At 52.0% G+C, this 25,597-nt stretch overlaps 10 protein-coding genes across 10 annotated transcripts; 5 read left to right on the forward strand and 5 right to left on the reverse strand.

The window, feature by feature from the left end:
• Positions 1–315: 315 nt before the first annotated feature.
• Positions 316–1,734, reverse strand: NEUTE1DRAFT_44810 (uncharacterized protein; the record flags this gene model as incomplete). The annotated part of the gene is made up of 2 exons (XM_009853311.1): positions 316–714; positions 775–1,734. 2 exons carry the CDS (start codon positions 1,732–1,734, stop codon positions 316–318), a joined length of 1,359 nt encoding a protein of 452 aa, XP_009851613.1.
• Positions 1,735–2,697: 963 nt separating this feature from the next.
• Positions 2,698–3,100, reverse strand: NEUTE1DRAFT_101667 (uncharacterized protein; the record flags this gene model as incomplete). Its single annotated transcript, XM_009853690.1, has 2 exons — positions 2,698–3,002; positions 3,049–3,100. 2 exons carry the CDS (start codon positions 3,098–3,100, stop codon positions 2,698–2,700), a joined length of 357 nt encoding a protein of 118 aa, XP_009851992.1.
• Positions 3,101–6,538: 3,438 nt separating this feature from the next.
• Positions 6,539–7,799, reverse strand: NEUTE1DRAFT_147075 (uncharacterized protein; the record flags this gene model as incomplete). The annotated part of the gene is made up of 2 exons (XM_009853691.1): positions 6,539–7,539; positions 7,603–7,799. The coding sequence occupies 2 exons, from the start codon at positions 7,797–7,799 to the stop codon at positions 6,858–6,860; spliced, it is 879 nt and encodes a 292-aa protein (XP_009851993.1).
• Positions 7,800–8,431: 632 nt separating this feature from the next.
• NEUTE1DRAFT_147076 (uncharacterized protein) lies at positions 8,432–9,576 on the forward strand (the record flags this gene model as incomplete). Its single annotated transcript, XM_009853692.1, has 2 exons — positions 8,432–9,438; positions 9,504–9,576. The coding sequence occupies 2 exons, from the start codon at positions 8,432–8,434 to the stop codon at positions 9,574–9,576; spliced, it is 1,080 nt and encodes a 359-aa protein (XP_009851994.1).
• A 381-nt stretch (positions 9,577–9,957) lies between these two features.
• On the forward strand, positions 9,958–10,331 carry NEUTE1DRAFT_101672 (uncharacterized protein; the record flags this gene model as incomplete). The annotated part of the gene is made up of 2 exons (XM_009853693.1): positions 9,958–9,973; positions 10,012–10,331. 2 exons carry the CDS (start codon positions 9,958–9,960, stop codon positions 10,329–10,331), a joined length of 336 nt encoding a protein of 111 aa, XP_009851995.1.
• Positions 10,332–10,946: 615 nt separating this feature from the next.
• On the forward strand, positions 10,947–11,290 carry NEUTE1DRAFT_122941 (uncharacterized protein; the record flags this gene model as incomplete). The annotated part of the gene is made up of 1 exon (XM_009853694.1): positions 10,947–11,290. One exon carries the CDS (start codon positions 10,983–10,985, stop codon positions 11,187–11,189), a length of 207 nt encoding a protein of 68 aa, XP_009851996.1.
• A 2,939-nt stretch (positions 11,291–14,229) lies between these two features.
• Positions 14,230–15,549, forward strand: NEUTE1DRAFT_147077 (uncharacterized protein; the record flags this gene model as incomplete). Its single annotated transcript, XM_009853695.1, has 1 exon — positions 14,230–15,549. The coding sequence occupies one exon, from the start codon at positions 14,230–14,232 to the stop codon at positions 15,547–15,549; it is 1,320 nt and encodes a 439-aa protein (XP_009851997.1).
• A 359-nt stretch (positions 15,550–15,908) lies between these two features.
• On the reverse strand, positions 15,909–17,630 carry NEUTE1DRAFT_83585 (uncharacterized protein; the record flags this gene model as incomplete). Its single annotated transcript, XM_009853696.1, has 2 exons — positions 15,909–17,205; positions 17,459–17,630. 2 exons carry the CDS (start codon positions 17,628–17,630, stop codon positions 15,917–15,919), a joined length of 1,461 nt encoding a protein of 486 aa, XP_009851998.1.
• A 2,612-nt stretch (positions 17,631–20,242) lies between these two features.
• NEUTE1DRAFT_117311 (uncharacterized protein) lies at positions 20,243–20,571 on the reverse strand (the record flags this gene model as incomplete). The annotated part of the gene is made up of 1 exon (XM_009853697.1): positions 20,243–20,571. The coding sequence occupies one exon, from the start codon at positions 20,457–20,459 to the stop codon at positions 20,298–20,300; it is 162 nt and encodes a 53-aa protein (XP_009851999.1).
• A 470-nt stretch (positions 20,572–21,041) lies between these two features.
• NEUTE1DRAFT_147079 (uncharacterized protein) lies at positions 21,042–24,420 on the forward strand (the record flags this gene model as incomplete). Its single annotated transcript, XM_009853698.1, has 2 exons — positions 21,042–23,622; positions 23,690–24,420. 2 exons carry the CDS (start codon positions 21,042–21,044, stop codon positions 24,271–24,273), a joined length of 3,165 nt encoding a protein of 1,054 aa, XP_009852000.1.
• Between the last annotated feature and the right edge of the window lie 1,177 nt (positions 24,421–25,597).

The raw sequence follows: 25,597 nt of genomic DNA on the forward strand, positions 1-25,597 counted from the left end.
GGGGATCATGAGAATGAAGCCAGCATGAGGACGCTTTGAGAACCGCCCTGATATTACGATACCCTCCAAAAAGCTAACGGTATAGTGGGTTCGTGCTGGTGGTGGAAATGTGGGTAGGTAGGTAGAAGCACGTAGTATGCAAGCTCTGAGTGGGAAAAGGATGGGTCAGATTGAGCAGTATTGAAAACAGTACATACACAGCAAGCAGTAAATTGACGTTTATTTCCAAGCCCGCGGGCCCGACGCTGGTGTTTTTCAGGGTGCATTGCTAACTCACATTCAGAACTCCCAACTCTGATGTGTCGCTTGCGAGCTTCACTGAACACGAACCATATCCCAGGACCAATTTTCCATTTCATCCCGCCCGGTCGGCAAACTGATTCCAACGTGGTTGTCTAGTTGTGCGTCTTTAAAGTTCAGTTTTCCTGCCTCCGGAGAAAGAGCCCTCCCCATGGAGACCACGAGCATGGTGACCATCCTGTTTCCGAAGCCCCCAAAAGCCGGGCATTTGTGGGAGCCCAGAGAGAAAGGGAAGTAGGCTTTTTCCTGGAGAGGTGTGAGATTGTCAAACCGCTCTGGTCGGAACTCAAGAGCGTCACGACCCCAAACATTGAAGTCCCGATGGCATGCCTGAACGTCTGCTGATTTTAGAGGTCCAGGGCCAGTGGCGGCACGATAGATGCTGTTGTTGGACGGATATAGACGAAGACCCTCCTGGAACGTAGGCAAGTGTTAGTGACGAACTCCTAATCAAGTTTTGAGCTGGGGACGTACCATTGCTAATTTGAGTGCCTCTTTCTCCGTAGCAGCGTTTCCCAAACAAGATGGAATGTCTTTAACTCTCTTCTTCAAACTCCGCTTATCAAACTGCCTATAATACGCAGTGACGTAGGTAAGGAGGACAACCCGCCACAGTGTCTCGTATTGTGGCATTATCAACCCAAGTGCTTCACTTGGGTCGATATAGGTATCTTTTCCTGTACCGTTCTCTTCGGCGACTGACGTCTTCAGGTTGCCAAAGAGCATACCCAAATCATGGTTTAGAGAGTCAGACGTCTTTACCGCCCCGCCATCTTCCTTGCTCTTCAACCACTGCGCATTGATTTCATCAGTTATTCGCTTCACCAAGTTCTTATCAACCTTCTTGTCGTCCGCCCCAAACTGCGAAACCAAGACGACAACAAAGCAGAGACATCGGACACACTCGGCCAAGCCAATACCAGTCCTTCCATACCGCGCCTTCTCACGCTGGAGGAAATCCATGCAAACTCCATAAAGCTTCTGCCAATCAGCTCTGCTCTTGTTGATCGATGCACTCGCCAATTTGCGGAACTTCTTGTGGACAGAGACCGACGAACTGGTGAGCGACGTGTTGATCCCAAACGCCGCAACCAGACGGGAATTGGCTAGGGCGCGGAGACGAAGGCGGTCTTCCAACTCGACTTTAGGCCCGGCATATGAGAAGTCAATAATGGAACGGGCGTCATCGATGCGCTGGTTGGCTCGTGCTTGGGCTTCAGATATTTCGGAGGCGGAGTTTGAGTCGTGAATTGCCGGATCGGGAACAGTCAAGGGGTCGTAAGGGTCGAGAGGACCAATAAGGCGGGCGAGCTGGATGGTGTTGAAGATGGTTTGGGAGAAGATTTGTTTCAACAAGAGAGTTTGGTGGGAGAGGACATGGTGGAGCACGTAGGCTATGAGGAGGGAGAAAAGGGCAAGAAGGGCTATCAGCATTTTGGCTGTGTTTGTCGCTGAATGGGGGATCGAGAGGCTGTATGAATAGTATCTACTAGGAGAGGCCAAAGTGCTTGACTGGTAAAAATAAACTGGACATCCGAGAAGGGGATCGAGGTTGATATACCCATCCATCGCCTCATCTTTCACAACATTTCACCCTCTCTTTCCCTTCGGCCGTCTTCCATTCCGCGCCATGAAGAAACACAGTACGCGGTTCTCGACATACTCTCCGTTGCATGAGAAGGGTTACTTGCCGCTTGAGGCCCGGCCGTCCGTTTGATTCTGAGGCTGACCAGGAGACATCGTGGTCCTTTCATGCCCAACAACCATGTGTGGGGGAGATTTGGGAGCTTATCTCCATCCACATGAAGGCAGTCAACAAGTGCAGAGGCATGCCTCTGGGATCCCAGAAGCTGATTGCTCCGAGGATGATTATGGGCGAACAAACGGCCAGTGAGAGAGTGGTCGCCTATAAATCCTGTTCAATCATGAGGCACGCAAGTCTTGGCACGGGAGAGGCCTACTGCCAGCACACCAAACACTCTTGCATGTGCACTACTGGAAAGAAGAGTTCTACCTCCATTACTACTTGATTCGGGAAAAGAGAAGGCTGGCGTGTGTAACGGAAGTGTTTGCGGCTCAAACGAAGTTTCAATTCGACACTAAGAGTGTGTACATGGTAGTGCCGGCGTTCACGGCTTGAGATGTTGGGGTTAGTGTTTGTTTTGGCAGAGGAGGGCAAGTTGAAGCAGACAACTCCTGGACTCAAGAACAGCAAAATGACTGGGGAAAGCCAAGAACCTCTTTGGGGCTGGTTTTATTTACAGCATGTAAACCAGCCAGGGAAATTTTTGGGAAAAAAGAAGAAAACGTCGAGTGACATGATAAACCCAAGTGAGTTTGGGTGACGTTGGATTACTTTCATGACAAACAAAACAAAGCGCAATCTACTCCAGGACACTATCTCGGTTCGGTTTCTCTTCTTCGAGGCTCGGTCAGACACTGTTCACCCGCCTTACACTCACTATAAACTTGCAAGTGAGCAATCATAACAAGCTGAGGATGTGCGAGAAAAATAAAATAAATAAAAATAAGAGAAAAAAATGTGGACTTACAGCTACCGGGTTCGAACGCGTAGCGTACATGAGAGCCGGGGAGAACAGGAGGAATGAGGGGGGTCACACAAACGTGCCCGCTGCACCAACCTACCAGCTTGCCACGGAAGTCACCTCGGGAGAAGTGATACATATACCCTACGACAAGGGCTGGATATGCAGTTCAAGTCTAGATGCTATCGACAGAGATCTTCACATTTTTTTGATATCGTCGGCCTGATACATTCTTGGGTCCCTCGAATAGCCATATCAATCACTCCCTCCTCCGCTCAACCTCCTCCTGATGGTCAATCAATTTGAACACCACTGCTCTTTCCCAAGCGTCTTGCATTTCCACAACGCGACGGTCTACTCTCACCACACATATCCAAACATACCTGCCAATCACATGTGTAATGGCGGTCAAGGTCAATACATTCCTTGGTTCAACTAAGTTCTTGTCATCACTAGAATGGTTTCATCCCAACACCATCTAACCCAGCACCACCCCTTACGTGGGTTTCCCCCTCGAAATCCTCAACTTCCTCACCTCTTAGGATGGTACCTCACGAACAACTCCACCAGCCCCAAGTCCTCTATCGTCACTCCCTCCTCCACCACCAAAATATTAAACCGCCAAAAGATGTTGCCCATAGTTGAGAGCAGCTCCGCCGTCGCCAGCGCCTGGCCCGAGCAATTTTCACTTCCCTTGCCACAGGGTACCATGCAACCGGTCCTACAAACGAATTCTTTCTTTGTTTTCTGGGGTACCCGTACGAGATATCTATCGCTCTGGGTCAGAGTCAAATACTGCTGGGTCTCCTCCTCCCGCACGAAAATAACCGGGTGGCACGGGGCTACAGTATATTAGCCAGGTGGACACGGACAATAAGGCTCTTTGGGAGGAGGTGGCTTAGTCTGGGCCGATTTGATACTAGTTTTGGGTTTGGGTTGTGAAGGGGAGTGTCATTTGGAGAGGCCATGGGGGTAGTGGTGGAAGGGAAGCTGTCATGGTTAAATCCAGGGAAGTGGCGCAGCAGAGGCTGTTCAGGGGTAAAAGTCGATGATACCTCAATGCCTCCTTAATAGTACCCGTCAAATACGGCAAGTTCTCTTGCTCACCTCCAAAAAAAGGCATCCATTAACTCCTCCCTAAGCTTTGCGTCAATCTCCGGGCTATTGACAACTTCAAATATAGCCCTCCTGATCGTCGACCCGGTTGTACCAACCCCCGTCCCTGACACTTTCACCGCGTCCGAAAAGACAACGACGTCGGACAACTGCGTCCCAAACTGCCTTTCTTGATCATCATTATCGACCAGAGGCTCTAGATCAAGCAACTCATGACAAATCGTCCTCCTCTTCTTTTTTGGAGACACAAGATCTGCGTTCTTCCTCACTCAGGGAGAAGAGAGTTTAGAGGGAAAGTGACTGATATCTTTCAGAAAGCCAGCATGAGCTTATAGGTATCAGCACAATTAACAAACTTACATTCCTTTGACTTTCCACTTTGGTCCATATCCCCCGGGATTCGAGAAAGGCTTGGCCTAAGGGCCTCCATTGCGCACTACTAATCCACAAGCCCGCCATACATTAAGTAAGGCTGCTGGAGGTAATCTGGCAAAAACCGGAGAATAACGTTATCACAGGTAGGGGGGTTGGGGTTTCATGGTTTGGATCTCCTGAGGTCTCTTCTGGTGATGGCGTCGACGGTGACTTCATTCTGCGCACTGCAGTTCGCATGCAAAAGGAAGAATGGAGTACATGCTCCCACATGGACGGCATCACTCAGAACGTTATCAACCATCACGTCACTCCTGCAACCCGCAGCAGCCAATACTTGACTGGGAAATTCAGGTTTTCAGAGTTTCACATCTGAGCGAGGGACGAGGAAGATAGCGGGCGATTAAGCGCAAGCAAGATAAAACATTATTACCTTTGTGGCGGGATGACAGACAGTATTACAACCAAAGCGAGTAATCCATTATGTCTAAAAGCAGAGAGAAACTGCATTCCCTCAAAGGTGCCTGGAGTTGTTCGATAGGGGGATAACTCTTGTCAGATTTCCACAATTGCTCTCTTGAGGCTTACTTTGATTTAAATCATTCAGTAACAGGGATTGTAGTATAGTGGTCAGTACTTCTCGTTGTGGTTCTTCACAGCGATCCGAGAGGACCCAGGTTCGATTCCTGGCAATCCCACTTTTTTGGTGCCACCTGGACCATCATGACTTTTCTACTGGTGTTTTGAAATCGAGGTCTCTTGGTGTTCTTTTTTTCAGCGCGTTCTTATGGTATGCAAGATGTGCCTCGTGGCTCGATATAACTAGTCAGACGTTGATACGTAACGGCAGAAGACTTGTTTATGTCGATGCAGTGGTTGAGCATGGGAACTGAACTTCAAGCTTGTTTTCGCAACTTCGCACATACGAACAATATCTTTTGCTCAACACTGACTTTCAACCATTTCGGCCACCCAGTTCCCGTTACTGTCAGCTTAAAAATGTTATATTACCTATTATCTACAGAGCTAGGAATGCAAAGAGCGGATTTGTACGCTGGGTCTCAAGAAGGTGTCGAAATCATCATTGACCTTAACACCCAGTGTCAGCCAAATTTGACAAGAAAATACATTGACAAAAAAGGTTTGAAAAACGAAGAAAAAAATGAAACACCACCACCGATGCTCGGTGACGATGGGAAATTCTGACAAGAGTGGGATTCGAACCCACGCCCTTTCGGACCACGGAACTCGGAGAGGAGATTAAGGGTTAACCTTAACGTGGCGCCTTAGACCGCTCGGCCATCTTGCCTTGATGAAGGAATTAGAGGAGTTATTGACATTAAGGACCAACATCACAGCATAGCACATGGAAAGATGATGCGCCGCCTAGGGTTGCAGCTCGGGTTTAATCCGTCTAGGACGTGTGGCTCAGTTGATGAATGATTGCTGAGTGCAAGATGTTTATGGTTGATTGCAGTTTCTGGTCCGGCGGGAGGATGTAGGCTTTTGTAGACTGGCAATATACTCGATTCCTTAATTGTTCGAAGGTGGTGACATGAAGATATACCTATCGGTTTCCGACTGCAATGAACACTACTCTAAGACAGTGTTAGTAATAACCCGCCACTTCACAAAGAGAAAACCAAAACGAAAAAAAGACACAGAAAAGCTAAACCGGACATCTTTGAATGAAAGCCATGCCAAAACACCAAAAAAAATCCCTCAGGCATGGCGGACTGGAGGGCGCCAAAAACATGGGATTGCCAGGAATCGAACCTGGGTCCTCTCGGATCGCTGTGAGGAACCACAACGAGAAGTACTGACCACTATACTACAATCCCCTTTGTTGAATCCGTTGGCCTGAAGCAGTGACTATGAGCGAACGAGTGGAAGATGGCGAGTATGACATGGGTACTACCGGACAATCCCTGTAGGTAGGGCTACTGTTTCCAAAACCGGTATCGTAGTATAGAGTCCAGGTCGTTCCATGAGTAAACTAAGTTGCAAGTTCGAGGAGGATTGAGTCGTTGTTGGGAGGCGGCCGACATGACAAGGTGTCGTCTCTTTGCCATAGTTCTAGACCGTCTATGCCTCCTTTAGAGTCGGGCGTCGGCGATAAATTAGGCAGTCCGGTGTAAGTGAGCAGCCCTGTTGTGACAAAGTCATTCCGATTCAAACACAAACACGTGTCGACCCCGTGGTGTGTGTATGTTAATTCGAATTCGAGAAAGATTGAATGACCATCCTGTACCACAAAGCGCTTGCTGTATAAGCGACCGTTGTACATGATGCGATGCCTCACGCCAATGTGAAATTCAAATACCCATGATTGTACCCAGTCCAACAAACACAAGTTCAAGGAAAAGGATGAGAATGTGAATGAGAGGTCCTCCAAAGCCTGCCGTAGATGTTCTTCTCATGTTGGCCTGTTGAGGAAACACTTGCCTGACAAACTTGTAATAATGTCTGTCCACCGAAGCAAATGTGTCTTGGGGCATTTCCATTTAGACTCGCCCCATACACTCACTTGAGTATAATAATCAGAAGCACCAAAATGATGATCAGTGCCAGGATGATGCCCATCTGCTTTCCCTCTCCGCTGTTGTTTGCTGCCCTCGCAAAACGTCCCACCCGATCTCTTGCTCGATCCAAGGCATTTTGATGTCTATCCACCGCCCGTTCGCTCTCATCCAGCATCGTGACCTGGTTGTCCAACTCATCGCCAATTTGCATACTCAGCTCGCGTTGCCGTGAGATGCTAGCTCCTAGAGCGTCAAGTTGGGCGTCCTGCTCTTCCAGAATCCGCTGATGATAGGCGTGTATCTGAGTGTTGTCCATATCTTGCCCATCGATGGTGTCGCGATAGCCAGCTGAGTCGTCATCCAAGACGGGGTCATCGCGGTATGGAAATAGCTGGGAGCGAGCAGACTTGTTGGCGGTAGAGGCTTGGGCTTCGAGGTCACTGTTGGGTGACGAGAAACGGACAGTCTTGGAGGCACGACGTTGTATGGGCGGGGGAGTCGTCGTGGACGCGGCTATGGGTTTCGAGGATTGGGCATGGGCAAAGTCTTGGGCGAGAGAAGGGTCGTTGGGTTGGGTGAGTGTTGAGGTGGTAGCAGGCGAAGCGTAGCCGTGGAATTGGGATGTGAGGTCGTCAAACTGTTTTTGGAGCGACGAGAGCGTATCGTTCAGCGTGGAGGCCTTTCTGAATGGGTGTGTTCATTTTAGCGACTACCATTGTCAAGAAGTAGAAGAGGACCGAGCATACGCTTCGTCGCCGGCTTCATGGAGACGCTGATGCTCGGCTCGGAGAGATTCAAGACCCTCACGAAACTGGTCAAGTGATCGCGAAATGTGGCCATCTTGGGTGTCGCTCGACAGCTTCAACGTCTTTGCTCTTTGCCGTTCAAGAAGCGACAGCTTGATGTGGTCAGCGAGAAGGAGGAGGGCATTGGGATTCGACATGATGATTGTTGGCGGTGACTTGTTTGCGGGCTTCGAGACTCCGAGGTTACGCTAAGTAGAGGTAGAGGTATCTATCTTATCGTGAATTAGACGACCGAGGTGTTGTGGTAGGTCCCCGAAACAGCAAGCCGCCAATGCAATGAACAACAGGCACAGGGTATATGGAGGTCAAATGCAGAACAAAGGAACAGCTGAACGAAAGGACATGACCGTGATGTTGATGGATGGATGTCTTGTCAAGGAGTGAGGTGAGGTCAGTTGGTGGTTGAGGTAAAAGTTGGCGGTTCAGTTGTTGCAGGAACATCAGCGGGGGTTTCATAAGGCAGTTACAGGTTGCAGCAACAGCATGAGGAGCGCCCCATTACGCATCTGCCCGGGGGGGGTCAGGCCTATCGTAGTCTAGGCTCTCCTGCCAAGAAGAATGCCCATTGAGGATGGCCCGTGCACTGGGGAAGCAACACAGCAGCGAGTCAAAACATCCTCGCGTTTTTGTACTGTGTGTACTCCGTACAAAATAAAGCCTCCGGGCGTGACGCCAGCACCACCTTTCTTGTAGGCCGCTCACTTCCAATTGGTCCTCCTTCACTTCATCATCGAATCCATCCTCCAATACCCTTCTCGACATCACGTCCATGGCAGACTCGGGAGCCGGCGTAGTAGAGGTCGGAGCGCAACCCGAGGACCATGCTCTCGCGTCGGACGTGCCCGGCAATCCCAACACGGACACACACACCATCGCTTCTCCAGTGACGGGTGCGGAGACGGGCACCCCGGTGCCGTTAGCTGCTGTCCAGGGAGAGGGTGGAGATATCACCCAGGGCGGAAGAGGAGAGCTTCCTGCGGCCTTTCCCAAGAGACGCCGTGGCCGTCCTCCCGGTCGCCCGAATAGGACAGTCAAGGAGGATGATTACCAGGAGAACCCGCTGGTCAAGGCATGGAACGCGGCCAAGGAGGAGCAACCCCTGGCGGCTGTCGCCATCCGCGTTAAAGACGCCCTGACTGCAGACTCTCTTGTTCACGATACGCAACGGGCCATCTTCAACGACTGTCCCAGTCGCGAATACATCTACTTTGTCAACGGATGGATCACGGCCCGCCACATTGCCTCTCAGCGGCCCAGTTACGTCAACGGTCTGCTCATCCACTCACGCGGCACAGATGCCCCGGTGCAGTGCACCCAATGTGCTGATCGCCGCACCAAAAATGCCCTGGGTCCCTTCATAGTCTGTCGGATCTTGCCCGGGAGCTTCCATAACAGCTGTTCGAACTGCAAGTGGTTCGACAACACGTCAGCCTGTTCGCTGTATACGGGCCCTACCCCCAACCGGAAGCGCAAGGCCAGGGCCCTTTCTGCTGGACCGAATCCTGAGGAGAACACTACTACTACTACCAACGGGACTTCTGGTGTTGGTGCTGATCAGCAGAATGTTGCCCCAGACCAGACGGAGATGGCTCACCAGAATGCCCAGTATACGTCCTTGCAATTAGGCGTGAGGATGGCGGCCCCGGAGGCGGATATGGAGGGAACTGAGGACCTCCAGGGACTTGGCCACGAGCTACAAGACCATGACGCAGTGGAAGAGTCGCAGAGCGGTCAGCTATCAGCTGGGAATGATGATGACGATGATGATGATGAAGAGTAGGGATGAAAACGCCCCTATGTACAGGATACTTGTGGTAGCTAACAATCTGTTGTGTGAGCAGTAACTCTGTCGACGCTCAGCTTGCCGCCCAGCTTCTTCCCGAGATTCATGGACACAATGACCATCGGGACTAGATGCCCGGACAGAGCACCCACTGAGGCGAGAGACTGGGGGGATCGTGCTTCTCAATTCTTTATGAAACACCAATAGGGATATATCTGACTGGGTTTGGTTAATGGGTTGCTTCCCACTGGCGCTTTTCAACGTGCAGGAGTTTCTGTTGCAGGGTTTGCATTTCTTTCTTGTTTGTTTTCTGGTCTTATTTGTCTGTTCCAGTGATAGTTTGTAGTAGTGTATGCTTTGGGACGGACTTGGTAAGGGTATTGACTCATATCTGTACACAGTAGGACTCGGAAGTGGGAACACATTACGGGCATATTTCCAGACGGAACTAACAACTCAGGTCAGCGGGAAAAGAGAAGGCTCCACGATGTGATGAGGGTCGTGACCACGATATGTATGGGATTGACGGTAACCTTTTTTTTTGCGTGATCTGGGTATCGTGGGAGCGTGGGACTTTGAGTGGTCACTCTTCTTCTCATTCAATCGCTTGACACAAGAATACAGCAATTCTTCCAAGCCAAAATCACCCAAACGAGGAGAGCCCATGAGTTCAACCATCCTTCCACTGGTAAATGAGTACGGCCTTACGTCATGTTATGCTTTTGCAGGTCTAAATGTACCAACGCTCCATCAATGGCAGCCCAATCCGGATGGCATTTTATATCCCAAATCCCAACGTCTAGTCGTGGGCCAACATCTCGGTACCGAGCCGAGCCGCTCACTGCCACCCAAGATGGAAAACACAATCTCCATCAGGCATATTTAGTGTGAATAAATAGAATGATCATGGGCAAAAATTTCCGAATCCATAACTGGTGATGACTTCCGTCCCACCGTCCCATAAATTTCCGTCCTTACCGAATGTCCACGATCACCGGCATCCGGCAAACAATCCGAAGATCTCCATTGCTTTGGTAGCCGAGATTGGCCTTTCTCATCTAGCGCTTAACGCTCATTTTGCATTTGTTTTCCAGGCCCCACTACCAAACATAACTTGAGGTTACCTCTACTTGTTTGGCAACTTCGACTTTTGCTTCACTTGCAAAGAAAGTGAGGATAATGCATCACCCCTCATGACTTCATGAATGACCATCAAACAGACATGATCAGTCTGTAGCCTCTCTTTTTGCCATCACGAGAAACATCAACCTCGGCTATATAGCTGCGCCCTATCGACACCCTTGGTTATTTTCTTTTTCCAATTTTAGCTCCAGTATCACCGGCATCACATCAATTAAGCAAGCACAACAGCAACATCGCATCTACATAAGCAGCAAACTGCGACAGCGACAAGACCAGCACAGTTCGAGCACAGTTCGAGCACATTTCCAGCCATCAACCAAAACCGAAAAGAAGAAGAAAAGAAAAAACCGCCACAACTCCCAACAGCTATAACCCAAAAACGCCACCCGCCAAAATGCCCGACTGCGCTCACAAGACCTCCGGCAACTCGTGCGGCTGCACCTCCACCGCGCCAGCCGGCCAGAGCCTCTGCGCCTGGTGTCGCGACGGACACAAGACCATTGTAAAGAACAACGCGAACAGCGCCAATGAGGACCAGGATCAGAATGACGGGAATGTTGGGCCGGAGTTTTGTCGCTCGGGGTGTGGTTTCAAGTACTGAGAGATTCAGGGTTTATGATGAACCTTGAGGTCGTGAATTGGAAGATGGGGCCCGGGCCCTGATGAATGGGAGATGCTCTGACGGGGACGCAACATGGAGAGAAAGAGAGAGAGAGAGGTAGAGAGAGAGACGGAAGTATGAGTGGCGGACTTGAGGCGGGAAAGGGAAGGAGGCAAAGCGGGATGGGGATAGAGTCGGGAAGTTGAATGTAAGAATAGAAGGAGGAAAGAGACTGAGTGCAAGACGGAGGAAAGGCAAAAGGGAAATAGAGAAAAAGAACTGGCGGGATCAAAAGGGTCATTTGGTAGAGGTACACAGCAGCATTTTAAGAAGGAAGGAATACAGTGAGCGATCCGTTACCTTGAATCTGTCCTTCCAATTTCCCGCGTTTCATCTGGCTGGATGCCCTCTTTCCTTATTTCGGGCTTTTTTGCGTAAGCATTATCTCATCGTGACTCAATTGTACTCATTGAGGGTTGAGAAGGAACGGCGACACCGCGTTAGTGAGAGTGCTGGTGTAAACTAGCAAGGAAGGAATACGGGAAGGTTGGAGAATCCGAATCATTAGTAAGAAATGCCTCGGGGCCCGACTTGCAATGGTGAAATCGAATGATATTCTGTCCAATCCTGGCTCCGGACGCTGTATTGTAGTGTACTGCATCGTGGTAAGCACGAGGGTTAGGGTCAGTTTACGAGCTTTGTTTACTACCCCTGAGCAATACGAGGACTCAAAAACGTTGTAGCAAAAGATCATTCGAGCCGGCCTCCTCGTTGGTGTAACATCGAGATGGTGGTTTGGTATCGGGCAGTCGTCTTGGTGTTTCTGGAGGAAAAGCACAACTTGAAGTGGTCCGTGGGCTTCCCCAAGGGTTCTGACGGACTCTCGCTAGGGCAGGTACGGTGCGGCGTCAAGATTCGAGCGGAGGAACACTGCTCATGGTCGACTGCTCTTGCAAATCTTTGGAAAAAGTGCAAGATTGAACGTTAGTAGACTGCAGTGGCAGTTGCACCTTCGCATTATCCAACCCATCTTTTACCCCACATAAACGACATCATCTAATTTCCCCCCTAGTCATGATAATCCCTCCACCACCCACTGGGCCGCCGTTATCACATTGTCACGCACACTTCCCCCCGGCATATGGGCACATATCCCCAGCTTCCTGAACCAACCTGCTCCCTGCCCCCCCATCTCACTCTGCCACGTAAGTAGGTAGTAACCTTCTGCTTCTCCTCCACGCCCACGCACAGATTTCCAACGGCCGTGATCCACACCGAATTCGAACTTGACGCACCCTTCGCCCGCCACGTGATATCCCCCCGGGTCGCCGACCCCTGGCTGTCGTCCGATTCCTCGGCGATCCACCAGGCGACGTAGTCGGCGCGGTAGCTGAGGTCGACCGCGCGGATGTAGGCGGATGCGCGGTTGTCGAACTATTGTTTCTGGGAAAAGCAGTAGGGTTCAGAGACTTCACATCACAGGGTTCCTATGTTTGTGCCGAGCCTCCATTGACGCCGGTCCAGGGGGTGACTCCATCGACCTTCGGCACCGCGGCACCGTCATCTTAGACTATCGATTCATAGTCTCCTCCGGTGCGTCGGCATCTTGCTCGAGATGACCACCGGGAAGACTGATTGTCATATTGCCGTTACTGGTCGAAACAAGCCAGCCTCCACTTTGTCTGTAGAGAGACGACCGCCTGAGTTCCACCTGGGCTCGGCGTATTCATGAAGAACTAAGTTGTCGTCGTTCTGGAAGGTAAGTTATCGTCTCGGAAGACAATTTGGCTTTTCCGTTCTTTGATTTGGAAGAGCTGCCGGGGTTATAATGTCGCCGGTTTTGAAAGATACCTGTGTCTACTATGAGTGAAGGATGTCATAAATCGGGAACTTGAACAACTTACCATAGGGGAATATTCAGTGGTGACTGCAGTGCTAGAGGTAGATAATCGGGAGTAATCAAGGGATATACATATTCAGAGAGCATGAAAAGGATAATATTGAAATTGAGCTTCAGTCTTGTCTATCTCATACCTACCTGGCTGCCCCTTCCTTAGATACTTGTACTTCTCTTCCTCAAAACCTCACAATACCTACCGATGATAATCTTAGCCATAGGCCTTCAACGTAAAGCTGTCGTCACCGGGGTAACCCCTAACCCAATAAGAGTCCGATTTTCGACTTGGGCAGACCGAGGACACCTTGAATTGCACAGCTGGTGACTCTAAGCCACTCTCGATTGAATGTCTTGCGCCATCCTTCTCAAGGAAATCCTCGTTCGATATGTGAAGAAACCGAAAAGGGAACATGTGACGGTGCGGATGGATCAAAAGGAAAAGATGCCCTCGCTGTTGGTGTCAAAATTTATGCACGCTTGCGTGTTCACCACCCGGCTGTTTTGGTGGTAATGCTGGGCTCGTTGAACGAAATCGGACACAGCAGGAAGAGAAGAATAAGATGAGAGATGAAGGACATGTTCGGATGAAGGTGATATCATTGTACATAGAGGAGTTAGGATATTTTGACCAATACGAAAGCGAGAATTGGACTAAAGCTGTATGTTTAACTGCATGTTGATGCTTTAACTGCATATCTCTTGACCACTAAGGAAAATGCCGGCAATCTGCACTATCGGGTATCACGTGGTAGCGTGTGCACTTGGACCAGGATCCTTCGGCCTTCACTTGGATCGCGTTTCGCTTGCAACCCCAGAACCGTTATCGCATTTCTTCGTTACCTTATCGCATCTGCAGTGTTCTCGACGAGAAAGTCCTCTTGCGCGTGTCAATCATATTCAGCAGACATAACCAATCCAGACAACAACTATAACGAATACCACACAACAGAGCGCCCGCTTAGCTATCCTGCCATCTCTCGATCCAGCATCCAGACGAGCTTCCCACGAGCACCGGCGCACTGAGTATCGCGGCGACAAAAGGCCTACGTCATGCACACCAACGGGCTTCGATCCACGCTATAGCTCTACAACACACACAACCCGGAAGCGAGTTGAGGCTGTCCCTGCCAGATCATCGTCAACATGACGGTCCAGGACGCCGTCGACGCCTCCGAACACTACGAAATTTACAACACCGATGATATCCCCTCCCTTTATACCATAATCATCGACACCAACCCACGCGCCTGGGCCGCCCTGAACGATGTCCTTCCACTCACGAAAGCGCTCGCCAACATTCTAATATTTGTCAACTCCCACTTAGCCTTCAATAACTCCAACCAAGTAGCTCTCATAGCATCACATACGAACCGGGCAGTATGGCTCTACCCAACAGCACCCGACCAGAACCCCGGCCGACAACCGCAAAATCCAAACGAAGACGTCGAAATGCGCGACGCCTCCTTCACAAGTAAACAACAATCTCCACCGCCCGCAAACAAATACCCCCTCTTCGCCCAAATCGAGCGCTCCCTCCTCTCCTCCCTGCGATCTCTCATAACCGACACCACAACCGAGGACATCACCTCTACAACCACCACCCAGATTTCCGGCGCCCTGACCCTCGCCCTCGCGCACATCAACAAAACCGCCCTCCTCTTCGCCCCCTCCAACTCCGCCACAGGTCCAACCCCCTCCTCCGCAGGCGGCAAGTCCTCCGTCTCCACAACCTCCGGCGCCGGCCCAGGTGGCGGCAACGCAGCCTCCCTCCCTGGCATCGGCGGTGGCGGTCTCGCAGGCCTGCACGCCCGCATCCTGGTGGTCAGCGTAAGCGACAGCTCCCCCTCGCAGTACATCCCGACCATGAACGCCGTGTTCGCGGCAGCGCACGCGCGCATCGCCATCGACACGCTGGCGCTGCGGGGTAGTGCAACGTTCTTGCAGCAGGCGAGCTACATCACGCGCGGCACGTTTATACGGGCGCAGGAGCCGAGGGGACTGTTGCAGTACTTGATGTTTGGGTTTGGAAGCGGGAGCGCGCCACAGGGGTTGGCGGCGGCGGGGCACCAGCGGTCTCAGCAGCAGCATGGGGGAAATAAGGGGAAAGAGGACAAGGCGAGCGAGAAGGCCGTTGGCGCCGCGGCTAAGGGAGGGGCCAAGCATGGAGGCCAGAAGTTCCTGGGGAGTAATGCTAGCGTGGCGGATCTCTTGGTCACGCCTAGTGCGGACTCGGTGGATTTCCGGGCGGCGTGTTTCTGTCATCGGAACGTGATTGATACGGGGTTTGTGTGCAGTATCTGCTTGAGCATCTTTTGCGAGGTGCCCGAGGGTGGGGAGTGTTTGACGTGCGGGACCAAGTTAGCGTTGGGGAATTACGGGAGGAAGTTACCTGTACTGCCTTCAAAGGCTGCTGCTCCTCCCGGAGGAGGGCAGGCGAATGGGAAAGGGACGATGCTGAAATAAGTCTTCAGCGAGTTATGGAATAGAGTGAAGAGGTAACTGATGGTGGATGATGTTTTTGTCCTGGGCCGGGGAACCAGGCAGTCAAGAGGCCGACTAGAGGCTGGGAGGTGGTAAAACCCACACACAAATTTGCCCGTGGGATATCTATCGGAAACGGATAAAAAGGCTTGGAAAACTATATATACACATAGAGTCTGACATGCAGTGCTAATACCCATAAAACAGCTTTTATTGCAAATATCACTTTACTGGACATGGATTGCCACTATGGGATTCAGCCATCGACACCTGTCATCAAAGACTTGTCTGATTATTATCCATCGTTATATCACGTTCCCCCGACTCGTGTTCAACGTCCACCGTCCGCTCACAACTCATCATCAGACTCCGTCTCACTCCCCTCATCCACTACAGCAGCAGCAGCAGGTTGAGACGCTCTCGTAGCCGTCGCCCCCGCCCTCTTAGTATGAGAAATGGGCGTTTGCGTCTCCTTTCCCTTTCCCTTTCCTACGACAGCAGCCGTCGTCTTTTTCTGAGGGGTTGTCGTCGTTGTCGAGGATGCCGCTGCCGTGCGTTGTCGTCTAGCAGGCGGCGGTGAAGGAGGCGGCACATCAAGATCCTTCTCCCCGGCTTCTACAGTCCCATCCTCCTCATCGGGCTCACTGGCTGTTTCGTCATCGTCGCGGTCTGGGGTGTTGCGGTCAGATGTCTTATTGAGGACCTCATCTTCGTCCTCGTCGTTATCAGTGACGTCCTCGTGGTCGAGGGTTTTGCTAGAGGATGATTGTCCCATGGTGACCGTCTTTGATGATGGTTCCGGCTCTGATTCTGGCTCTGGTTCCGGCTCGTCGACATCCATCTTTTCGAATTTTGCGTGGTCGTCGTCGTCGTTGTCGTCGTCGTCGTCATCGTCTGATGATGGTACGTCCTTCGCAGCCTTTCGTTTTCCTGGTCTGGAGACACGGGCGGTTCTTGTGTTTGTCCTTGCTTTCGCTGATCCTGTTCCGCGTCCTCCTGCTCCTATCTTGCCGATCTTGGCACCACCCTCTTCTTCCTCATTCTCCTCATTTTCATCCTCATCCAATTGACTTTCCGGTACGTTAACTCTGGACTTACTCCTCGCACTCTCAATCACCCCCGACAACCTCTCCCGCGAACCCGACCTTGGCCTTGCTCTACTGCTCAAAGCTTGCTGCTGCTGACGAATCTTGGCCTTCTTCTCATTAAGCAGCGCCCTGAACTTCTGCAACAGTTCGGTCTCCTGCTCAACCTTGGACTGCGTGAGTTCCTCCAACTGCTTCTTCAGGTCAGCCACACGGGCCTCGAGATCCGCGACCTGCGCGGCGGAGGTGGACAGGGAAGTGAGTGCGGTTTGACGGGAGATGGCGAGTTGCGAACACCAGTCGAAGAGCTGGATCTCGGAGGAAGGGGAGTGAACGAGGGTTAGGGCACCAAGCCGTTGGTTGATGCCGGCTACGCGGCGACGGATGGTGATGGTGATGGACTTTTTCTTGCCCCGGGTTTCTACTTCGGCGCCGGCTTCGATGCCTTCTACTGGCGAGGCGGTTATGAAGAGGGAGGATAGGATGGATTGCCATTCTGTGGGGGAGCAGGCGGAGCTGCTGGCGCGGAGGTCGTTAATGTGGTCATGTTTTACTGCGGGTGTATGTGTTAGTTAGTCGACGGGCCCGGATCATGTAATTTCCCCTTAACTGAGGTTGTTTCTTTTACAAGTGTCACTACAACAGATGGCACGCATCACGGCTTGGTGGTGACTGCTTGAGGTGATGCACCGACATGAGCATAGCAGGGTAAATGCCCCTGCATAATGCCATGCCGCGGAGATAATGGGTGCACAAAGCCTTGGAATAAAGCAGCAAGAACAACGACAAGATTCCGGGGGACTTACGCGTGAGCGCATACGGTTCTTCACCCTCCGTAGTAATTATTCTGAGATTCAGCGGTTTCAATCCCCTCGCGGATGACCCTCCCGAGTGGACCACCTCGCCCAGGATGCAGTCATCCTCCTGATCGGTATCGGTCCGGGGGATACGGATAATCGTGGATGAAGATGAAGTCATCCTTGCGTGGCTTGCACAATAAAGTGTTTTGAGTGAGACTTGTTGTGATAATGTGAAAAAAGTGGGATGGAGATGATGGTATTTTGGGGGCAAAGACGGGATCGCCGTTTCGTGATGCAGGCTGCGTGTGTGCCAACGTCACGATCCGCGATCCGCGTTGCCGCCGCCTTGGTCCGATGGTCGTTGGGGCTCCCGTCCAGGTTCTGCCCTATGAGTGGATTAATCAACCCAATTTGGACGAGCACAAGCGGATGGTCAACCAAGCTCAGATGAAACAAGAGCTGATGGGAGTTTTGCGCTTGTGAATGCACGTAATGGTCTCAGAAGAGTACAGCACTACTGTAGGTATAAGCCACCGTTTGAAACCCTTTGACTTGGGGAGCGGATGGTGACGAATCGTAACGGAGTCGGACGTCACGAAGCGAGGTGTGATGCAGTGGTGTTGACGGTGAGCGACAGAAACGGAGGGCGGTTGGCACTCCAGCCTGCGGCACTCTGCACTGACGGCCCGTACCCAGCAATCCTCGAGTGATGGTAGGATGCGGGGAAGTGGAAACAGGCAGCTGAGCTGCACGAAATGAACGGGAGCGCGTGTTAAAGCTGAGTGCTGTCTGTTCTTGGAAAGGAAACACTTGACTGGGGCTCAGCTAGACGGGAGCGAGTCGTTGATGACGGTCGGGTAGCACCGTTTGCCGTGCCAAATGTCGTCAAGAAGATGTCTCGAAAGAAACAGTTCCGGTGTGCGCAGCCGAAACAGGGAGGATGTTGCGTGTTTGCGAGGTCAACGGACAATACAAATTAATATCATATGTGAACTGCGAGCCATGGTTTTCTTTCTGTCGGCAACAGCACCAAACAACTCTATTGAAGTCTATCGATTGGATCATGGTTCTGTTGGCGCGGTTCAGTTGGAGTCCAACAAGGCAGCAGTGCCTTTGTAGTGTAAGCTACTAGTGTAAGAAACAGAACTTACCCACCAAGCCATTCGTCGCCCTGGACTGGATATCACAGCGAATGAGAGTTTCAAGACATGCCGTCTTCAATCACACTTCAAGGGAAGTGCAGTTGAAGAATCAAGCCAATTGCCAAAAGAGGACAAGAGGGGGGACTGAGAGCAGCAATCAATCGGGGGCGCCATGCAAGAAATCACATTAGCGGCCGGCCGGCAACACGCAGAAGCACCTGGCAGTGCGGGGGTCCCGATTTCCGTTCGCGTTCCTGACGTACCAATTACATAACGAGATTGGTTATTACAGTCTCCGGAAAGAAAAGAAGATTACATCAGTCGTCATATGTTACGGTAATAACGTTGATGTTGTAGTGTGTTCTCGCTGGCTGTAGTGTAACGATGGACCTCAGCTGAGTCTAAATATATCCATGACATTGGGGCATTGCTCGTCCAGCTTGTATCGACTTGTAAATTCCCATACATCTCAGCTCGCAGCGCAGGTGGTCAAGAAACTGAAGAGACATCGATTGGGAGCACTGACCACTGATGAGTGACCACTCATCCACATTGATCGCGGAGCCGGCTGGGTGGTTGACAGATTGGCTAGGTAGCGTTTCGCACGAACACTGTCTGTCAATCGAAGCGTGCCCCTTGTCCTTGCAAGGTCCCGCTCCCTGCCACCTCAAAAAAATAAAAAAAATAAAGAAGCCATGGCCATGCCATGCACGATGCAAAACGGACCAAACACGCTTGCAAACCAGCCAAAACACACCCGAGCCACCCTACCACCCAACCCCGTTCTGCGTATGCTTTGCCCGCTTGGCACTTTATGGTCCTTTTCGGTGCGTGGTTGCCCAGGGTAGGTTGCAGGAGGCCGGCTGTTTGGTCGTAGGTGGTTAGAGGTTGTTACAGTAGTGTACAGGCTACAGAGGCCTGCGCTACCTAACCCTGCGCTAAATCTCAGCTCTAGTGTAATGTACACTTGTCTGCACTAACCCTGGGCTGGCAAGAGCCGGGCCTTGAGGTTGCCTTGGTTTGGAAAGCTTGGCTACCTCTAGGTCCGCGCATTGGACGTTTCGGCGCCTGTTCCAAACCTTGGGCGGCGTCACCCACGCAGCCACGCGCATCCAGGGCACCAGCCAGGCACAAGGCCAGCTCAGGGCCACCTTCCATCTCTTTTTTCCCCTTCGATGCCCCACTCCCCTGGCCCTCCATCCATCCCGGTCTCCAGTCTCCACTCCCCGACCACTCGTGCTTCTTCTCTCCCACTGCGACCTCACGACCACGACGACCGCGACAGACCCTGGACCATCCCGACTGCACGACTGCGGTTCCCTGCTCCCGTTGACTCTTCCAGCCACGCCATTCACTCACTCATTCATTCATTCACTTTCATTCATTTCGTTCGTTCAATTCAGGACGGGCATTCCAGTCCAGGCAGCGGGCACTGGGCGCTCTCGCTATCGTGCCACTCATTCAGTCCCGTCTGGTGCTGAGTGCATCGGTGCATGCCCCAGCCTTCCGTTTCTCTGTCTCAACCAATTCCTGTCCTCAGTTTCATTCTTCACAATCCCGCGCCCACCCAACAACAATCTCTTGTACCTCAGTTACCTACACAAACCTACCACCCACCTGTTGAACCTGAACCGCGCTACGGATTTCCTCCCTTTCGACATTAGGAAAGAAACAGCAGCAGATTCGTGCATTTTTCCAATAGGTTATCCATCGCAATTTAGTCGCTGGTCCACTCGATCAAGGTTTCCTACGACGGCAGTTATCCATACACACGCGCCGCATCCGTCTATCCATAATACAACATTTACCCGATTCTGGTACTTTACCAATTCGCTCACGGAACTTGCTTCTTGCTCGCCCCTCATTCTGTCAGATCCTGTTTGTCCCAACTGAACTTTGCCACACCTGAGCAGCAACGACAACAGAACTGAACAAGGCCCCCCAACAACCAAAACAAACACGATCCAGTCCCACCTCGTGAACCAACATTTCACACAACCCATACGCCCACGACCCGCCAACCTCGCCCTTTCCATCATCTTCATCCACCGTTCCCGCCCTGCATCCCGACACCAACGCCCTGGTCGCACTCGTGCCAACGCTAATCACTCTGCTCATCCCGGCTGCTTGGAACATCATCCGATAGGCATTCCAACTTCGGATCAACAAGGATTCGGCCGTCGCATCGCTCGTGTAAAGGGGGTCCAGGTGGAATCCTCGCTAGGGCTTTGGGATAGTGATCGGCGGGCCCCAGGGTCTTGGGTGACGACTATGAATCCTCACCACTGACTAGATCGCTGTCGTCACTCCACGTCGCAAAACGTCCCCATTTACACCAGAGGAGCCTTCCCGTTGCGACACCCCCCCGATACCACCACCCATACCCTTTGACCGCACATCACAGCGTGGACCTTGCCCTGCAGGACCAGCCGACACCGCCGGCAATGATGGAGACCTTACGGCTAAAGACTCGGCCACCGGTCGAAGACGATATCGAAAACTGGGACGATGACGACTTCCTCATCGAGGGCGACGACTTCACCATTCACAGCCACTCCACCGCGGCCAACGCTCACCCCCATCGCCGCGATTCTCACTCGTCCTTCAGGTCAGATTTCGAATCCATCCATGGAGAGGAGGAAAGGCAGGTCCACCTGCCAGGCGACGATGAAAAGTCAACGTTGGACGCCCTAGCTGCCGCCGAGAGGGCTGGCATTCCATTACCGAAAAACGTATCTCCCTCAGCCCTTATGGGAGGCACCATCAAGAGACTTGGTGGGAGGAAAATCAGAAAGATTATTCAGGAGGATTGGGTTGATGATTTGGAGTTCCCTTCCGATGCCGGCCAGTTGCAAATCAAGAATCGGGATAGTTCGCAATTCCCAGAGGCGATACGGCAGGTTAGCGGCTCGTTCCAGCCACATACTCAACCCCCGCGCAGAACCAGCGGCTCCTTCTCAGGTCGCCTGGAGCCTGTGCGGAAAATCAGCGGGTCGTTCGGCCGTCCGGAGGCCATGCGCAAAGCGAGTAACACGTTCCCAAGCCGTGCCTTAGCCCCGCAGAAACTCACCGTCAAGCCTATGGACGTAGTCCAGGTCAGGAAGGTATCCCGCCCGTCGCTTACTTCGACTGGCCTTATCGACATAGAACGCTTTCGGGACAAGGATGATGACAATGATTTCTTTGGGGATGGGACTGAGACTATCAAAGTGAAGAAGAGGCGCAATACCCTAAAACCCATCACCTTTTTAACACCCGCTACTCCTCTAAAGGTCACTCCGGATGAAGACGACTTCGAACACGATTTTGAGCTCCCGATGGACGGGACGCTTAGACTCTCGAATCGAAGAGAGACCCCCAAGCTTCCGACCCTCAACACCTCGGATGACTTCGAGTGGGGCGAAGGGAGTCTTGGAACTCGTTTCGGCGGTACCCGTCGCGACCATGCCTTCTCAACCTCATCCGTGTCAGCCTTTAGCCCTAGCATAGCAAGCTCTACTGTAGCAGAAAGTGAAGACGAATTTGATGGCATCATCCTGCCCCCGGGACCACTCAACTGGGAGGAGAGATTGCACCGTCGCCGGCAAAGCAGGTCTTCGGAACGGATTCGGGAAGAACCAGTTATTGTGGGAAGAGTCCAAAAGAAAGACAGAGAGGAGCAAGAAGACATCCTCTCTGGACTGGATATTGGCGATGGGGAGGTATTCGACTCCAAGAAGTTGACCCTACATCGTAACATCAAGGTCAAGGACACTAGAGGCGATAGCCCAAATCGACCCAAAGCTTCAGTGGCCCTCAAGTTCACCAACAAGCCCGTGGCTGCTTCTCGTCTTCCACGACCTATGGGATCGATGGGGTCGTTAGTGAGCCATGAGCGAACCCAAACACAGTCCTCGCTCGAGCCTGTGTCTGAGACAGGAGAAGCAGATACGAGGAGCTCTTCAAGACGATCACTGACGCGCTCGGGACATCATTCGCAGGCTTCTATCTCAAGTGTCATGTCCTCAGGGACATCGCAGCCCGCGCCGTCTACAACAACCACACGTAGGAACATGGCACAGAAGACGACTACGACATCACAAAAGGCTGAGCCCACCACTACAAATGCTCAGCTTCTCCGCATGAAGCGTTCGATGCCTGGTCTTCGGCCTCAAAGCCAGACACGATCATCAACAACACGCAACTACGAGCGCCCCCCATCGCGGACCGAGGCAACCCGGGCGCAAAGTTCTGTACGACCAAAAACACCAGTGGAGCGAGTGCGAAATATGGAAAGCACTGTCACTACAGGCCGGAAGGGCTCTGTCCCCTCGGTTGCTCCTTTCTTGCCGGCTGGAGCATCGGCATCCCAATCGTACAATGTCAATTCCACCAGAAATACACGAAACCTCCGTCGACATGACTCTGAGGGCGGTATCGATTATCGGCCTACCTCCCGAGGAACCTACTCCCGGGCCTCCAACAAGCGCTCGCCCAGCCCGCGCAAGCACAGATCCGTCGATTTCTTGGCTGCCGAAGGCAATTGGAAGCAGCTCAACAAGCCGTTCCGGGTTAGGAACTTTGGAGATGGCCACGAACTGGACGGATTTGACGATCTTCCCACTTCCACCCAGGCGGAGGCCAAGTATTTGAGGCAACCTGTTAACACTGGACCCAAGGCCCAAGCCCGGAATAGGCTCTACCAGAACATCGCCCCCAACGATCGAAACAACGTTACGCCCTCGCCCCCCGTCACGTCGCGGTCCCCGGCCCGGTTTAACGATTCCAACGTCCCCAGTTTCGCTCGTGATACCGCCGCGAGCCGGAGAGCCCGGGAATCCTGTCTGGCCCAGCGCAACGTTTCTGGACAACTTGCTCCACTCACGGCCCAACGGGTTGCGCAGCTGTCAACCAACAGAGGTAACCTTCACCAACCAACCCCATCAGCACCACCCCAGGCGACCATGAAGTCTTCCAGGAAGCTGCGCAAAACTCCCCAGCAGAAGCCGCACCTCATCTCAAACTTGAATCCTCCAAAGGACTCAAAGAGTGAGTGCCTGTAAAAAATGAAAAGATGGTGTTGTAGAACATATCAATGCTAACTTTGTTTGTTTAGTTGTCAAGGGCATGTGCTACAACCCAGAGACATTTCGGTGGGAAGGGAACGATAATGTGTTGCGAGCGTTTGAGGCACCAGCATCGTCACCATCGACGGCGTCAGTCAAGGTACAACATGCCGTGCGCGAGAGGGAGAGCGCGACGCCGCGCCCGGCACTGATCACCAACATTGGGACGACCAAGGGCGTCCAGGTGGTCAAGGGGATGGTGTTTGATCCACAGAATATGTGCTGGCTCAAGTTGGGTCCACAAAACGACAAGGCAGCAGAGCGGGGACGGTCAAAAAACGGTTCAGTCTCGGAGGCGATGGATGACGAGGACGACGTGTTCAAGGACATCCCCGACTTGGAGGACCACACAATCACCTCCACGGACGGGGGTAGCGGCAGGACCAGCGACGTCAAGGATGACTGGCTGGTTGGCGAGGAGTTTGATGTCGGGCCAGAGTTTGTGCGTCGGCAGCGTGAGGAGGAAGAAAGGTGGAGGAAGAAGTGTCAGGCGTGGGCGACGGGGAGGTCGCAGCGTGGCGAGGCGTGGAAATGGGCTATTCGTGATATTGTCAAAGGGACAGTGGAAAACTAAAGGATACCCCCTTTTTTCTTTGTCGGTCGGTTCGGTTAGGTTGGGTTGGTATTTTGTCTATCGTGCAATTAGCATGCGGTCGGTCGTCAGGCGGTTGGCGGTCAAGGGAAAGGGTTTTTTTTTACGATGCTATGATGACTCTTTTCTCTCTTATTCTCATTTCTTTCCATACCCGATATGACCTTTTTCTTCTCGCTTCTTCGTCCGTCTTCGATGGGGTTTCAAAACCATATCTAGTATAATTGTGGGTGATGCTGAGAATAAGCCCTGTGAATCGGGAGGCTACACCAGCACTGACGTTGTAAGACTACAGCTGTATATTGTACTATAGTACTGGGATGAGTGGCGGGTTGCGGAAGCGCATGAGGAAGAGAAGGGTACGCGGTAGTGGCCTAGCAAAATGCTAGATGGTGAGAAGACAAAAGACCGTGAAGGGGATGAATATGAGCACAGAGGCAGGCCATAGCCATCAAAGGTATGGATGGGTTGGCTGGATGAGGTTGAAAGACAACGGCATATAATGGCAAGCACTGGGCGACCAGCATTGCTTTGACATCTACATTTAGTTGTTTCTGAGATATCTATCATCAATTAAAATCGATGGCGGCAGTAATTTGACTGCGAGGCCAACGCACCCCATGAGAGATTTCAGTCAAGAATTGTGAAGTGGGATGAATAACGTGAGCACAACTGTCAAACGGCTTCCGTCATAAGAGCTCCCATCCTTGAAGCATTAACAGGAACAGAAAGAGCTACCCTTGTTCGGACCAAGTGAGCGCTGCTTCAGTTGCAAACCACAGGTCACACAGGCTGGAAGTCAAGAGAAGCATCTCCGATAAGATAAGAAAGCTTTGACCCCACTTTCATCTCCTTCCCCCTGTCCGCCAGGCCCCACCCCGGTCCCCGTCGCCGTCACAGAGGGGAGCTTGTGGCAGGAGCACTGACGTTGTCCGATAGGTTCTAGCAACACCAAGCGTAAGTAACACCAACAACCACCTCGCGAGAGATCCATTACAACCCGTTGCGTCGGAATCACACACGCACCAAAGAATTATCCGTCGTCACCATCACGACGAACACCAACAACTAAAGACAGCAGCTTTGCGCGCTTCCAGAAGCTCCAGGGCTTGTTGCGACTTAACAACACCATCTCTACGTACGAATCGCAACAGCTACTTGCTGCCAGCCCATCACAATGGCCACCGAAGTAGCCTTCGCCAAAACCTTCTTGGCTATCTTGGACACCAAGCCGACCAAGATCTCGGCCGATCACGTTGAAGACCCTAGGACCTATCCTGCCAGTACTCCTGTGAGTTTTTTTTTT

Source organism: Neurospora tetrasperma (genome assembly GCF_000213175.1).
Source record: "Neurospora tetrasperma FGSC 2508 unplaced genomic scaffold NEUTE1scaffold_4, whole genome shotgun sequence".
Classification (NCBI taxonomy): domain Eukaryota; kingdom Fungi; phylum Ascomycota; class Sordariomycetes; order Sordariales; family Sordariaceae; genus Neurospora; species Neurospora tetrasperma.